Consider the following 15646-nt stretch of genomic DNA (forward strand, 5'->3'; position numbering starts at 1 on the left):
CGCGTTGCGCATGCGCCGAACCGGGTCCACCTTGAGCGCCGGCGGGCGGGCGGCCCCTCCTCGCCGCCGCCGGGACTCGCCGCCGCGGCGCTGCCGCGCCCTGCTGCTGCCGCCCGCCGCGCCGCGCTCGCCGACCTCCGCCGGGCCCGCCGCCGGGCAGCGCTGAGCGACGGCCGCGCCCGCCAATGGGAACGGCCGCGCCGCGGCGCTAGCCAATGAGAGAGAGGCGTGAGGCGGGACGGCCAGAGAGAGAGCCAATCGGAGCAGCGGCGGGGAGTCTCCGGGTCGGAGCGGGAAAAGCGGCGCAGGGCGGGGCCGCGGCGGCCTCGCCCAATCCGTGAGGCGCGGAGGCGGGACCTCGCCGCCCGCGGCCAATCGGTAGCGGCAGCGCGGGCGGAGAGGCTGGGCGCCGCCAATGAGACGGCGTCGCTCGGGCCCGCCGCCCAATGGGAGGCGGCGCGGGGGCGCGGCGCGGGCGGTACCGCCCAATGGGAGCGGCCGGGGGGCGGGCAGACGGCGGGGGCGGCGGAGTGAGGCGGCGGCGCTCGCGTCGCTCGGCCCCTTTCTGTGTCGGCGCCTCGCAGAGGGAGCATCGCGCGCTGAGCCGCCGCCGACCCGCCTGCCCAGCCCCGCGCTGCCGCCATGGCCAAGTCCGAGGTAAGTGCCCCGCCGCCCCCCAGCCCCGCCCCGCCCCGCCGCCGGCCCCCGCCGCCCGCCGCGGCCTCCCCGCCCCCGCCGCCCCGCTCGCCGCCGCGCGGGCCGCGCGCAGTGCGCCTGCGCGCATCGCCCGCCCGCCGCTTTCTGCGCAGGCGCCTGCGGCCCGCTGCGCGCCGGGGGGCCCCCGCGGCGCATGCGCAGCCCCGCGCGCGCCCGCTCTCTCTCCCCCCCCCCGCCCGCCCCAGCCGCGGCTCCCCGCGCGCGGGGCCACGTGCGCGCCTTTGTGCTCGGGTGGGCGATGGCGGCCGCGGCGCCTCCGCGCATGCGCAGGGCGCAGGTCGGACCTGGCGGGGGGGGGGTCGGGGGAAGGGACGGAGACTGGGCCCCGCTGGTGATCTCGGCCACCACATAGATGGGGGCTGGGGGGGACCCTGGGAAGCCCCACAGAGGAGGGGCTCAGGGTCCCCCTAAGTCCTGGGGGGCCCCATAGATGCGGGGGGAAAACGGGGCCTGGCAGGCTCAGGGGCCCTTTAAGTCCTGGGAGGCCCCACAGATGGGGCCTGGGAGCGTTTAGGATCTTCTTGAGTCTTGGACAACGCTACAGATTAAGGCTGGTGAAAGGATTCAGAGGCCTGTTGGGCTCTGGGTAGCCCCACAGATTGGCGTTGGGGGGCTCAGGTCCCTTGAAGGAACAGGCAACCCCACAGATGGGTCTGGGAGGCCCTAAAAGTGGAGCCTGGGGGGCTCAGGGTCCCTTTGGGGGCCCCACAGATGGGGCCTGGGAGCGTTTAGGGTCTCCTTGAGTCCTGGGCAGCAGCACAGATTAAGTCTGGGGGAGGTTCAGGGTCACTTTGAGGTCTGGGTAGCCCCACAGATGGATGTTGGGGGTCCAGGTCCCTTGAAGGAACAGGCAGCCCCACAGATTGGGGCTGAGGGCTCCCAGGTTCTTCCAGGGCCTGGTTGGCCGCCTAAATGGAGCTTGGGGTCCCCAGGGTGTTGGGGGGCCTGGGCAAGCGCATAAATAGGTCTTCCTAGGGCTGGAGGGGGGCAGGGAGGGGGTCTGGGTGTGAAACAGCCCCCCTGGGGCTGGAAAAGTGCCTGGAGGCTCCACAGAGGGGATTTGGGGCGATGAGGCCTTTGTGGAGCTGAAGACAGGTATGATGGAGTGGGTGGGTGCAGCGAGGAGGGGCTGGGTGTGCCAGGGCCTCCCTGGAGCTGGGGGGGTTCAAGGCAGTCCCATGGAGGGGGGCAGTGGGGTGCCAAGGCCTCTCGATCTAGGAGGCGGGGGTGTCCAGCCCCCCTGACCCCTGCGTCACCGCCTCCCCGCAGTCTCCAAAGGAGCCTGAGCAGCTCCGCAAGCTCTTCATCGGCGGCCTCAGCTTCGAAACCACAGATGAGAGCCTCCGCAGCCACTTCGAGCAATGGGGCACCCTGACCGACTGCGTGGTAAGGCCCCCCCCAAACCCCTGCCGTACCCCCCACCTCCTCCCTGGGCTCTACTCTACCGCCAGCACCTCTGTGGGGGGGCGGGGGGGTGACCCAGCACTGACGGGGTTTGAGGTGTGATTGTGGGTAACACGGAGAGCGGCTGCTCTGTGGCCGCAAGGGCAGGAGCGAGAGGTGGGGGAGCTGAAGGAAAGGAGCCGTGTCCCCATGAAGGGGGTCGGCTGCCTTTTTGGGGGGGTTTTGCATCATGCCCTGATGCGTCTTTGTTCTCCCAGGTGATGAGGGACCCGAACACCAAACGCTCACGAGGCTTCGGCTTCGTCACGTACTCCTCGGTGGAAGAGGTCGATGCCGCCATGAACGCCCGGCCGCACAAAGTGGACGGCAGAGTCGTTGAACCAAAGAGGGCCGTATCCAGAGAGGTAGGGAGGAGCCCTGCCTGTCCCCGAGAGCTCAAGGGGGGCACTCGGACCCCCCCAGATGGGGCTGGCAGAGCCCAAAGCCGGTTTGGGGGGCGACGGGGGGGCTCCTCCAACCCCAACTCCACGCCGCCGTATTCCCCCAGGACTCCCAGCGGCCCGGGGCCCACCTCACAGTCAAGAAGATCTTTGTGGGCGGCATCAAGGAGGACACGGAGGAACATCACTTGAGAGACTATTTTGGCCAATATGGCAAAATCGAAGTCATCGAGATCATGACGGACCGCGGCAGCGGCAAGAAGAGGGGCTTCGCCTTTGTCACCTTCGATGACCACGACTCCGTCGACAAGATAGTCAGTAAGTCCGGCGCGTGCCCAAAAGGAGGGGGGCACCCGATTTTGTGCCCCGCTTTCCTAAATCTTCCCCCTTTCTCCGTCCTCGCAGTTCAGAAATACCACACTGTGAATGGGCACAACTGCGAGGTGAGGAAAGCCCTCTCGAAACAGGAGATGGCCAGCGCCTCAGCCAGCCAGAGAGGTGAGCCCGCGGCTCGGCCCCCGGCTCCCCCCCCGCCCCGAGCTGCCGCTAGACCCCGCTGCCTGTGCTGTTCCTAAAGGCTGTCCCCCCCCTCCGCCCCCTCTCCTAGGCCGCAGCGGTTCCGGGAATTTTGGCGGCGGCCGCGGAGGCGGATTCGGCGGTAACGACAACTTCAGTCGCGGCGGCAACTTCGGCGGCCGTGGTAAGTGGTTCGGCGGGACCCATCCGGCTGCCAGCCGCAAGGGACGCCGCCGGCTCCAGACGCAGCTCAAAACCTAGCCCAAACGCCGCCGCCGCTCCGGCTGCCACCGCTCCGGCTCCCGGCCCCCCCCTCGGCCCGGCCCGAGCGCCGCTTCCTCCTCCCTCCACGCCGGGATTTTCGGCACCCCGAACTTTTCTCTTCCGGCAGCTCTAAACCGCCCGGCCCTGCGTGGACGGATTGAACCACAACGGTTTGTTCTTTTCAGGTGGGTTTGGTGGCAGCCGCGGTGGCGGTTATGGCGGCGGCGGAGACGGCTATAATGGATATGGCAATGACGGTAAGGCCAGAGCGGGATTTCTCCGACGGGCAGCGGCCAACGCGCCCAGCCGCTCGCCGAGGACGCCAGCCGGCCCCGTGGCCCGGCCCAGACAGCGGACGCAGCCCACCGCCCTGCCGAACCCGGAGCCCGGCCCCCACGCGCCCGCCGGGGCGGCCCTCGGAGCTCAGCGCCCTCCTTCCTCTCCCTCAGGTTACGGCGGCAGCGGCCCCGGCTACTCGGGTGGCAACCGGGGCTACGGCGGCAGCAGCACCTACGACGGTTATAATAACGGCGGGGGGGGCTTCGGCGGCGGCAGCGGAGGACGGCGTCCAGCCCGGGGACCCGCGCTTGCCGTGCGGAACGGCCTTTCCGAAGCAGGCACAGGTGAGACACCCCCCCCGCCTCCTGCTACCTCCTGGTCCCCCTAAACCCCCCCCCCTGGGCTGTGGGGTGCTTGCAGGTTCCCACTTCAACCCCCTCCCCCCCTGCTTCAGGTCTTTGGGCTCCCTGTTAAACCACCCCAAAGCTCCCCGTGCCTGGGGGCTCCCTGTTAAACCACTCCTAGAAATGGGGTGCTTGTGGGATCCCCCTTAAACCCCGTGATGACAGTGGGGGGCTTCCAGACTCCCAGTTAAACCCCCCGCCCCCCTCCATGTGCCCCAGGGCCTCGGGGCTCCCCATTAAACCACCCCAAGTCATGGGGCGCCTCTGGGCTCCCCATTAAACACCCCCCCAGGCCTCCTGGCTCCCCACTGAACACCCCCCAGCCGTGGGGTACCCACAGGCTCCCCCTTCAATCACCCCAAGGCTCCTGGGTGCCTCTGGACCCCCTGTTAAATTCCACCCCCCCACCATGGGGTGTCTCCACACTCCCCATTAAACCTCCCCCCCTGCTCCCCCAGTTCCTTGGGTCCCTCCAGGATTCCAGTTAAACTCCTCTCTAGCTGTGTAGGTGCCCCCCAGTAAAACCCCCCAATTCTAAGGTCCCACCAAGCTCCCTGTTAAATCCCCGTTGTCTCTGGACTCCCCATTACCACCCCTGGCCATGGGGTACTCTGGGCTCCCCATTAACGCCCCCCCCCAGCTCCCCATTAACCCCCCCCCCAGCTCCCCATTAAACCCAACCTTGTCTCTGGACTCCCCCTTAAACCTTGCCCCAGCCATGGGGTACCTCTGGGCTCCCCATTAACCCTCCCAACTCCCCATTAACACCCCCCACCCCCCCCCCCACCTCTAGACTCCCCTTTAAATGTTCCTCCCGCCATGGGGTACCTCTGGGTTCCCCATTAACCCCCCCAACTCCCCATTAAACCCCCCCCTTGCCCCTGGACTCCCCTTTACACCTTGCCCCAGCCATGGGGTACCTCTGGGTTCCCCATTAACCCCCCCCCAGCTCCCCTTTAAACCTCACCCCCACCATGGGGTACCTCTGGGCTCCCCATTAAACCCACCCCCCCCCCCCCGTCTCCCTCTTTCTCTCCCCCCTCCCCAGGCAGCAACTTCGGCGGCGGGGGGAACTACAACGATTTTGGCAGTTACAACAACCAGTCATCCAATTTCGGCCCCATGAAGGGGGGCAACTTCGGGGGCAGGAGCTCGGGGCCATACGGCGGCGGTGAGTCCCCCGTGGGGGGGGTGGATGCAGCCCCCAAAATCTTCTCCCCCCCAGCCAGGGGCTTTTTCTAACCCCCCCCCCCATCTTGCAGGCGGCTACGGCAGCTCAAGTGGCGGCGGCAGCTACGGCGGCGGCAGGAGGTTTTAACACCCAGGTGAGGGCCCGCGAGCGGCGGTTTGTGACGCTCAGAAATGAATTTAAAGAGAAAAAAGATTGAAAAAGGGAAAATATTGAGAGATTAAATAAGAAAAATCGAGAGAAAGAAGGAAAAAGATGGGAGAAAGGGCAAAGGTGGGAGAAGGTTGGGAAAAGTTGGGAGAGATGGAAAAAGATTGGGAAAAGGTGGGAAAAGATGGAAAAAGGAAAAGATGGGGAAAGATGGAAAAATTGAAAAAAGATGGGGAAAGATGGAAAAGATTAGAAAAAAGATGGGAAAAAGATGGGAAAAGATTGGGGAAAGATGGAAAAAATGATTGAAAAAGATGGGAAAAAAATTGGAAAAGATTTGAGAAAGATGGGGAAAAAAGATGGGGAAAGCTGGAAAAGATTGGGGGAAAGATGGAAAAAAGATTGGAAAAGATGGAAAAAAATGGGAAAGGTTGGGGAAAGATGGAAAAGATTGGGAAAAAGATGGGTAAAAAGATTGGAAAAGATGGGGAAAAGATAGGAAAAGATTGGGGATTGGGGAAAAGATGGGGAAAGATGGGGAAAAAGGATGGGAAAAGATTGGAAAAAGATGAGGAAAGATGGGAAAAAGATGGAGGGAAGATGGAAAAAATAGGGGAAAAATATGGGGAAAGATGGGAAAATATGGGAAAAGGTGGAGGAAAGATAGGAGAAATGATGGGAGGAAAGATTGGGAAAAAGATGGAAAAAAGATGGAAAAAATATGGAGGGAAGATGGGGAAAAATATGGGGAAAGATGGGAAAATATGGGGAAAAATATGGGAAAAGATGGAGGAAAGATAGGAGAAATGATGGGAGGAAAGATGGAAAAAAGATGGAAAAAGATGAAAAATATGGGAAAAAGATGAGGAAAAGATTGGAAAAAAGATGAGGAAATATGGGGAAAAATATGGGAAAAAATATGGGAAAAGATGGAGGAAAGATAGGAAAAATGATGGGAGGAAAGATGGGGAAAAATATGGGAAAAAGATGGGAAAAAGATTGGGAAAAAGATGGGAAAAAATATAGAGGGAAGATGGGGAAAAATATGGGGAAAGATGGAGGGAAGATAGGAAAAATATGGGAGGAAAGATGGAAAAATATGGGAAAAAGATGGGAAAAAATATAGAGGGAAGATGGGGAAATATGGGGGGAAATATGGGGAAGAATATGGGGAAAAATATGGGGAAAGATAGGAAAAACGATGGGAGGAAAGATTGGGGAAAAACATGGGGAAAAAGGTGGGGAAAAAGATGGGGAAAAAAGATGGGAAGAGCTGGAGCTTGGGAAGGAGCTGGGGGAGCCGGGGCAGAGGGGGGAGGAAGGGGCAAACCGCAGCGATTTTCTCCAAAGTGATTTTAAAACCTTTTTTTTTTTTTTTTTTTTTTTTTTTAGCACCCCCCTTTTTTTTTTTTTTTTTCCTTCCCCCCCCCGGGGCCGCGGCACTAACGTTGTGGCGTTGTTGGCAGGACGCGGAGCTTGGCGGGAGAGGAGCCGGAGAGGGGCCGGGGGGGAGGCGCAGGTGACCCCGGCTGTGCCCCAGCCCCTCGCAGCGGTGCCGGGGGGGGGGGTGTGGGGTGTGGGGGGGGTGGGGAGGGGGGGGCTGCTCCGCCGCTGGGGGCGCCGCGGGTCCCCTGCGCCCCCCCAGGACTGTGTTTGTGACTAATTGTACACCAGGTTATTTTAGTTTTCCGTGCCGTGGAAGCATTCCGACGAGGCCTCCCGGGAGCCTCGCTTTTATTTGCGCGCCCGTGCTGTCGATCGCTAACTGTAACACAACATGACGCTGAATAAATGTGTCTTTTTTTTTTTTTTTAAATTATTTTATTAATTTTTTTATATATATATATATATATATTTCTCTACGCCGCTCTGGTGTCAGCCGCTCCGTCCCCCTCAACCCCACCAGCACAGACTAGCTCAGGCCCTACACACCCCGCGCCCCCCCCCCCCCCCACCAGCCCCATTTCGCCCTTCACGGGCCCCGTGACCCCCCATTTTCCCCTCGCCCCCCCCCCCAATTCCCCCTGGGGTGCCCCCTTGGCGTTGACACCCCCCCCCCCAAGTTCCCCCTGGCAGCACCGCAGAGCGCAGGGCAGGGACACTGTAGGTAAGAGCAGCTTCTCTGTGTGTGTGTGTGTGTCCCTCGATGTCCCCCCCCCTCGCCCTCCCCAGGGCCCCCCCACCCCCCCTGGCTAACACTTGCCTTCGCTTTTCTAGGAGCCACCAGCAAAGGGGACAGGAGCCCCGCGGGCCACCGGCGGAGGTGAGCGAGAAAGGGGGGGGGACACACCAAGGGGGTGCAAGGGGCTACATGTGACACCCCCGGGGCTGCCGCCCCCCCCTCCGCCCCGCCACCTCACGGCTCTTCCCCCCCCCCCCCCCCCCCTTCCTTGCAGCGCCCGCGGGAGCCTGTTAGCGCCTGGGAGGTGTCGCTGCCGCGGGAGCCGCGGGTCGGGGGCCTTGTAAATAAAAAAAAAGGGTATTTTTGTAAGTGTGTCCCGTCTGTGGGGACAGGGGAGTGTGGGGGACACACACACACACAAGGATGGGGACAAGGACTTGAGGGGATGGGACGGGGCGGGGGACAAGGATAGAGGAGGTGGGGAGGGGACAGGGTGGGCTGGGGGACAGCGCAGGGGTGGGAAATGATGGAAATGGGGACAGGGTGGCACTGGGACAGGAGTAGGAAATGGGGACAGGATGGGGACAAGGGTAGAGGGGATGGAAGGGACAAGGTGGCACTGGGACAGGACAGGAGTAGGAAATGGGGACAGGATGGGGACAAGGGTAGAGGGGATGGAAGGGACAAGGTGGCCCTGGGACAGGACTGGATAGAAAATGATGGAAATGGGGACAGAGGGGACAGGGTGGGCTGGGGGACAGGACAGGGGTGGGAAATTATGGGAGGGGGACAGGATGGGGACAAGGGTAGAGGGGATGGAGAGGACAGGGTGGCACTGGGACAGGATGGGATGGGAAATGGTGGAAGTGGGGACAGAGGGGACAAGGGGATGGAGGGGACAGGGTGGCACTGGGACGGGACTGGATGGAAAATGGTGGAAATGGGGACAGGAGATAAGGGTAGAGGGGATGGAGCAGCCATGGAGGGGACAGGAGGGGGACAGAGGGTTTGGGGACCCGGTGGCACTGGGGAGCAGGACAGGGTTGGGGAAGTGACAGGGATGGAGGAGACAGGGATGGGGACAAAAAGGGGAGAAGGTGGGATGAGGTGGCTTGGGAGACCACAGGGAAAGTGAGGGCCACGTGTCACCCAGAGGTGACGGGGACAGCGGGTGACAGGCTGACGGGGCGCCCTGGGGTGGGACGGGGTAACGGGGAGGTGACGTGGGGACACTCCTGGCCCTGGGGGGGACAAGAGAAGGCCGGGGAGGTGACAGGAATGTGTCACCCCGGGGTGATGGGGCAGGCGGTGACGGGTGACGCGGGGTGACACAGACATCACAAGCGGTGGCTGGCTGAGATGGTTTATTGTCTATTTACAGGGGTGGCAGCAACGGGGTGTCCCCAGGGTGTCACCCACAGCCAGGGGACCCAGTGGGTGCAGAGATGGGGGGGGGGGGGGCACTGGAGACCCCCCATAGGGCTGGGGAAAGGGGCACCCTGGGGTGCGGCGGGGACACCCCGGGGTGCAGGACCCGTTACAGGCACCTGGGTGCGCCCTTGGGCTTGGGGGAGGGGGTGTGGGGGCACCCAAGGGTGCCCTTGGGCTTGGTGGGGGAGGGTCCAGGATGGCACCCAAGGGCCCCCCATTGCTCCCCATGGGGGGCAGGGGTCACCCAGGGGTGGCCTTGGGCTCCGTGGAGTGTAGGATGGCACTGTGAGCACCCAAAGGACCCCTTGCTCCCTTAGAGGATGCAGGGGCCACCCAAGGGTGCTGTGGAACTTGGGAGGGGTGTAGGGGCCACCCAAGGGTGCCCTTGAATTCCGTTGGGTGCAGGATGGCACCATGAGCACCCATTGGACCCCATGGGGTGTGGGGGTCACCCATGGGTGCTGCCGGGCTCTGCGGGGTGCAGGGGTCATCCAAGGGTGCCCTTGGATTCTGTTGGGTTCACGATGACACCATGAGCACCCAAGGGCCCCATTGCTTCCCATGGGGTGCGGGGGTCACCCATGGGTGCCATTTGGCTCTGTTGGGTGCAGAATGGCACCATGAGCACCCAAAGGCCCCATTGCTCCCCATGGGGTGTGGGGGTCACCCATGGGTGCCGTTGGGCTCTGTGGAGTGCAGGGTCACCCAAGGGTGCCCTTGGATTCTGTTGGGTGCAGAATGGCACCATGAGCACCCAAAGGCCCCCCCTCTCCCCATGGGGATGCAGGGGCCACCCATGGGACTCTGTGGGGTGCAGGATGGCACCACAAGCATCCAAGGGCCCCATTGCTCCCCATAGGGTGTGGGGGTCACCCATGGGTGCCATTGGGCTCTGTTGGGTGCAGAATGGCACCATGAGCACCCAAGGGCCCCATTGCTCCCCATGGGGTACAGGGGTCACCCATGGGTGCCATGGGGCTCTGTTGGGTGCAGAATGGCACCATGAGCACCCAAGGGTCCCATTGGACCCCATGGGGTACAGGGGTCACCCATGGGTGCCATGGGGCTCTGTTGGGTGCAGAATGGCACCATGAGCACCCAAGGGTCCCATTGGACCCCATGGGGTACAGGGGTCACCCATGGGTGCCATGGGGCTCTGTTGGGTGCAGAATGGCACCATGAGCACCCAAGGGTCCCATTGGACCCCATGGGGTACAGGGGTCACCCATGGGTGCTGTTGGGCTCTGTTGGGTGCAGAATGGCACCACAAGCACCCAAAGGTCCCCCCTCTCCCCATGGGGGTGCAGGGGCCACCCAGCCCCCCCCCCCGCCTCCATCTCCTCTCACTCCCCCCCCCCCGGGGCTCTCCAGGCTGAGCCCCCCATCCGGCGCCAGGCGCAGCCCGAAATTTTCGGGGGGCAGCGGGTTCCCCGCCCCGTCCCTCAGCGCCCCCAGCACCTGGGCCGAGACCCGCGCCAGGTCACGGCGCAGGGCCCCCAGCGCCCGCTCCGCTTGTCCCCGCGCCCGCAGCAGCCGCTCCCGCTCCCGCCCCAAACGGCCCAACTCCGCCTGCAGCCGGGCGATGGCTTCTAATTTCCGTCGGCGACATTTTTGCGCCGCCACCTTATTTTTGCCTCTTCGACGAATATCTCGCGCCAAAGCCAACTCGGCCCCCGAGAGCCGCGCGCGGCCCAGCAGCGCGTTGAAGTCCTCCACCGGTAAGTGACGATGGCCTCCGGGCCGATGGGCAAGGTCAAGGCCAGCGCCCGGCGAGCGTCCCTGGGGGTGCTGCTGCCGCCGCCCCGGGGAGCCGCTGGGTGGGTGGGTGGCTCCGGGGGGAAAGGGGGGGTTGGTAGGGGGGCGTTGGGGAAAGAGGGGGGGAAGGAGGGGGTGAAAGGGGCTGGGGGGAGAGGGAGGGGAGGGGGGAGGTGGAGAGGGGTGTAAGGAGGAGGAGGGGGGGGGAGAGGGCAAAAGGGGGGTCCAAGGGGGTGTCGGCTGCCATGTCCAGGCCCTGTGAGGAAAGAGGGTGATTGGGGGGGGGGGAATGGGGGTCTCGCATGGGGACAGCGTGCAGGGGGAGGTGGGTGCAAGCGGGGGGTACAATGGGGGTGTCCCAGGGGGAGGGGGGGTGCAGTGGGAGCAGGTCTGGGGGAGGTGGGTGCCCTGGGGGGGTCTCCCGGGAGGGGTGTGCAATGGGGGGGGTTCTGGGAGAGGTGGGTGCCGGGGGTGGGTGCAGTTGGGGGGTACAATGGGGGTCTCATAGGGGGTTGAGGTGCAGTGGGGGGGTCTGGGGGAGGTGGGTGCCCTGGGGGGGTCTCCCAGGGGGGTGGGTGCAATGGGGGGGGGTGTTCTGGGAGAGGTGGGTTGCCCTGGGGGGGTCTCCCAGGGGGGTGGGTGCAATGGAGGGGGCAATGGGGTCTCCTAGGGGGAGGGAGGTGAAATGGGGGGGGGTCAGGGGGAGGAGGTGGGTGCCCTGCGGGGTCTCCCAGGGGGGTGGGTGCAATGGGAAGGGGTCTGTGGGAGGTGGGTGCCCTGGAGGGTCTCCTGGGGGTGTGTGTAATGGGGGGGGGGTACAATGGGGGTCTCCCAGGGGAATGGGGGGTGCAGTGGCGGGGGTCTGGGGGACGTGGGTGCCGTGGGGGCGTCTCCTAGGGAGGTGGGTGCAATAGGAGGGGTACAGTGGGGGTCTCCCGGGGTGGGGGGGTGCCCTGGGGGGTTCTCCCAGGGGGTTGGGCACAGCGGGGGGGGTCCCTGGGGAGGTGGTGGTGCGGGGTGCGTTGGGAGGAGTCACGGGCTGGGGTGCGCGGTGGGTGCGGCCGGCAGGGGGCACTAGGACCCTGCAGCGCGGCGCGGGGGGGCGTGGCCTGCGGGGCGTGTCGCACCTGGAGCTCGCTGAGGGACAGGATCTCCTGCCACGTGACCTCCACCTCGGCGGGGCCCGCCGGGGGCGGGGCCAGCCCTGGGGGCGGGGCCAGCTCCAGGGGCGGGGCCAGCGCCTGGTCCCGCCCCCCCACCGCCCCGAGCGCCGCCAGCGGCTGCGGGACAAAAGCGCCTCGTTGGTCCCGATTGGCTGCGGCCGCCCCTGGCCCCGCCCCATTGCCCCCCTCCCAGGACCCCCCCCCTCCCCCGAGCCCTAGAGCCCCCCCATCCCTCCCCGCGCCCCTGACACGCCCGGGGTCCCCTCAAACACCCCCAAGCCCCCCTCAGCCCCCCCAGCCCCAGGTGACGCCCCCCAAGACCCCAATAACCCCCAGGGCCCTGTCACCCCCCCCCAGTGCCACCCCCACCCCCGGATCCCCCCCCTGAGCCCCCCCCGCTCACCTCGGGGTCCCCCATGCCGGAGCCGCGGCGCCGCCTCCTCCTGCCGCCCCAGATAAGGGGTTATCGCCCGTCCCCGGGGTGGGGGGGCACCCACTGACACCCCCACCCCCCCGTACCCCCCCTCGCAGGACGCCCGGGTCCCTTCCGGCTCCCACTTCTGCTTTTGGGGAGCAGCAGGGGGGCAGGGTGGGGACCTGGGGTGTCCCCCCCGCAGTTGGGGTGGGGTAGGGGGGTGCCCCCACCCATGGGTGCCCCCCCCCCCGGGCGTCACCCGCCTTGCGCCACCCCATTGCCCAACGCCGGACGTTGCACAAGGACCAACCGACGTGTCCTGCCTGCACCCCCCGTTGTCATACCGTGGTCCCATTGTCACCCCCCCCATTGTCACACACACCCCCCCCCCCCCCCGTCACCCCACAATAACAGCACCAGGCCCCCCGTGGCGATGGGCGCTGGGGGGGAGGGTCACACACACACACACACACACACACACACACACACCCCGGTCCCGGTCCCCCACCGCAGCCGTTGGGCCGTTTCCGCCCGGGGCTGAGCCGGGGCCCGGCACAGTCACCCCCACCGGGCCACGGGCACCCTGCCTGCGTCCTGCCTGCGTCCTGCCTGCACCCTGCCTGCGCCCTGCCTGTGCCCTGCCTGCACCCTGCCTGCGTCCTGCCTGTGTCCTGCCTGTATCCTGCCTGCGTCCTGCCTGCACCCAACCTGTATCCTGCCTGCACCCTGCCTGTGCCCTGCCTGCACCCAACCTGTGTCCTGCCTGCACCCTGCTTGTGCCCTGCCTGCACCCTGCCTGTGCCCTGCCTGCACCCAACCTGTGTCCTGCCTGCACCCTGCCTGCGTCCTGCCTGCACCCTGCCTGTGCCCTGCCTGCACCCTGCTTGTGTCCTGCCTGCACCCAACCTGTGTCCTGCCTGCACCCTGCCTGTGCCCTGCCTGCACCCAACCTGTGTCCTGCCTGCACCCTGCCTGTGCCTGCCTGCACCCTGCCTGTGCCCTGCCTGCACCCAACCTGTGTCCTGCCTGCACCCAACCTGTGTCCTGCCTGCACCCTGCCTGTGCCCTGCCTGCACCCAAACCTGTGTCCTGCCTGCACCCTGCCTGTGCTCTGCCTACCTGTGCCCTGCCTGCACCCTGCCAGCACCCTGCCTGTGGCCACACACACGCCTGTGCCCACGCAGGCACTCACACCCCGATCCTTGCACACACGTGTGCACCAGCACAAGCACCCCCACATGGCACACACGTGCTCTGCTGCCCCGGGCACACGCGTGTGCACACACCCCCCCATCCCTGGGCACATGGGTACACCAGTACAGACACAAACACGTTAAACCCACGGGCACACGTGTGCACCTGCCCCGAACACACTTGTGCAATGCCCCGGGCCCAGCCTTGCACCAACACCCCTCAGCGCACACGCGAGCACACGCACAAGCACGTTAACACACAGGCACATGCCCCAGCACACGTGTGCACCAATCCCTGACGCACACGCGTGTGCACCGACACCGCGATGCTCAGGCGCTGATACCCAGGCCCCTGGGCACACGCGTGTGCACCAGCACAAGCACCAACACACAGGCACACGTGTGCACCAACACACCAACACGGGGGCACACGCGTGCTCAGGCCACCCTGGTACACGCGTGATCCCTCCCCAGGCACACGCGTGCCCCGATCCCCCAACACACGCCTCCCCCCACCCCATTGCACACGCGTGTGCCCCCCGCCCCCGGCGCTGGGACCCACCTGGTGCCCCGTGCTCAGGGCAGGGCCATGCCCAGCGGGGACGTGGGGACACGGGGACGTGGGGACACGGGGACATGGACAGGCCCAGCAGCGCCAGCCCCCAGGGCGGCCCCGCGCCCGCTGCCAGCGGGTCCCCGCCCCGGGGACACCCTGGGGACAACAGGGGGGTGAAGGGGGGGGACAGGAACCCAGGGAGGGGAGGGGGGAAGTGTGGGGGGTGAGGGATAAGGGGACACGGGGGCGGGATGGGGGACACGGGGACAGGGTTGGGGACAGGGAATGGAGGACATGGGGACAGAAAAGAGGGATGTGGGGACACAGGGATGGGGAAAAGAGGGACGTGGGGACAACGCTAGGGGACATGGGGCCGCTGGTGGGTCAAAGGGACAAGGGGACATCAATGGGGACACAGGGACAGGAGAGGGGGGACATCAAGGGGGGTCATGGGGACACAGGGACAGGAGAGGGGGGACATGGGGACGGGAAGGGTGGTTGGGGGACATGGGGACACTTATGGGGACACGGGGACAGAGGAACAGGGTAAGGGGGGTGGGGGACATGGGGACACAGGGTGGGTCACATGAACAAGGGGACACAGGGTTTGGGGGACACAGGGAGGGGACAGGGAGTGGGGGGCTGTGACAGGGACACACACGTGTCCCCCCTCGTCCCCCCCCTGTGTCCCCCACCAGGGGACCCAGGCAGCTGGTGGCAGGAAGCCACCAGCGGTTGCCCAACGGCCCCACAGGGGACACGGGGGGGGGGGGGGACAGAGGACACGTGGGGGACACACACACACACACACACCCCCACACACACACCCCCACACAACACCGCCAGGCGTTATCAGCCAGGCCCAGGGCATCCGCCCCCCCGCCCCCCCCCCCCCCGCCGCCACCACCCAGGGGACCCGGGTGTCCCCTCCCCCCCCGTCACTGGCACCCCACAGGCCTGTGTCACCCCCCCGGGGGCGCTGGGGCCTCCCGGGGGTCCCTGCCCCACCAGTGTCCCCCCCAAAGTCCCCCCGTGTCCCTCCACATCCCCCCCCCATCCCATGTCCCCCCCCCCAAGTCCCCTCATGTCCCCACGTCCCCCCACATACCCCAATGTCCCCCCATGTCCCCCCACATCCCCCCACGCCCCCTCCAAGTCCCCCCATTCCCCCCCATATTCCCACGTCCCCCCCATGTCCCCCCACATACCCCAATATCCTACAACCCCTAAGTCTCCCCAATACCCCAATGTCCCCCACTCCCCCATGTCCCCCAATCCCCTCACGTCCCCACATCCCCCCATGTCCCCCCACATACCCCAATGTCCCTACGACCCCCGAAGTCCCCCCCTGTCCCCCATGTCCCCCCAATCCCCTCACGTCCCCCACATCCCCCCATGTCCCCCCATCCCCTCCAAATCCCCCCGTCCCCCCGTCTCCCCGCCCATGGCCCCTCCCGACCCCTGACCTGACCCCAGAGAAGCCAAAGGTCACAGGTAGCCCCGCCCACCGAGGGGGGGGGGTGACCCCATTAGGGGCGTGGCCAAGCGCGGAAAGACAAACCGCTTCCGGTCACGTGGTCAGCGAGCCAGCCAACCAGAGCATGCAACCGGCAAAAGGGTTACGTCAGCGCTTCCCTGGTCACCATGG

General features: G+C 65.5%; 2 protein-coding genes across 13 annotated transcripts; one reads left to right on the top strand and one right to left on the bottom strand.

The window, feature by feature from the left end:
* Positions 1-510: 510 nt before the first annotated feature.
* On the top strand, positions 511-7854 carry HNRNPA1 (heterogeneous nuclear ribonucleoprotein A1). 12 transcript variants are annotated; one of them, XM_074853657.1, is made up of 12 exons: positions 511-657; positions 1987-2103; positions 2379-2525; positions 2669-2879; positions 2967-3059; positions 3139-3261; positions 3527-3964; positions 5073-5195; positions 5287-5349; positions 6756-6882; positions 7581-7626; positions 7760-7854. In XM_074853657.1, exons 1-9 carry the CDS (start codon positions 643-645, stop codon positions 5340-5342), a joined length of 1323 nt encoding a protein of 440 aa, XP_074709758.1. In that variant the 5' UTR covers positions 511-642; the 3' UTR covers positions 5343-5349; positions 6756-6882; positions 7581-7626; positions 7760-7854. The 12 variants fall into 12 exon arrangements, with proteins under 12 accessions (XP_074709758.1, XP_074709761.1, XP_074709765.1 ...); XM_074853660.1 differs by having other exon boundaries at positions 6830-6882; XM_074853664.1 differs by having other exon boundaries at positions 3527-3598; positions 3791-3964; positions 6756-7470; positions 7581-7854.
* A 978-nt stretch (positions 7855-8832) lies between these two features.
* On the bottom strand, positions 8833-15512 carry NFE2 (nuclear factor, erythroid 2; the record flags this gene model as incomplete). The annotated part of the gene is given in 6 exon segments (XM_074853598.1): positions 8833-10640; positions 10643-10927; positions 11799-11951; positions 12238-12277; positions 14005-14154; positions 15465-15512. Coding segments are annotated over 6 exon segments (1179 nt in total), but the record flags the coding sequence as incomplete, so codon positions are not given.
* Positions 15513-15646: the final 134 nt, after the last annotated feature.

This window comes from Strix uralensis, chromosome 33, assembly GCF_047716275.1.
Source record: "Strix uralensis isolate ZFMK-TIS-50842 chromosome 33, bStrUra1, whole genome shotgun sequence".
In the NCBI taxonomy this organism is placed as follows: domain Eukaryota; kingdom Metazoa; phylum Chordata; class Aves; order Strigiformes; family Strigidae; genus Strix; species Strix uralensis.

What these genes read in the sequence shown, in the direction of transcription:
- HNRNPA1 (XM_074853655.1), top strand. An exon ending in CTCCGTCGACAAGATAGTCA is followed by an intron (nt 2,880 to 2,966) that starts GTAAGTCCGGCG and finishes CCGTCCTCGCAG; the next exon opens with TTCAGAAATACCACACTGTG. An exon ending in CGCCTCAGCCAGCCAGAGAG is followed by an intron (nt 3,060 to 3,138) that starts GTGAGCCCGCGG and finishes CTGTTCCTAAAG; the next exon opens with GCTGTCCCCCCCCTCCGCCC.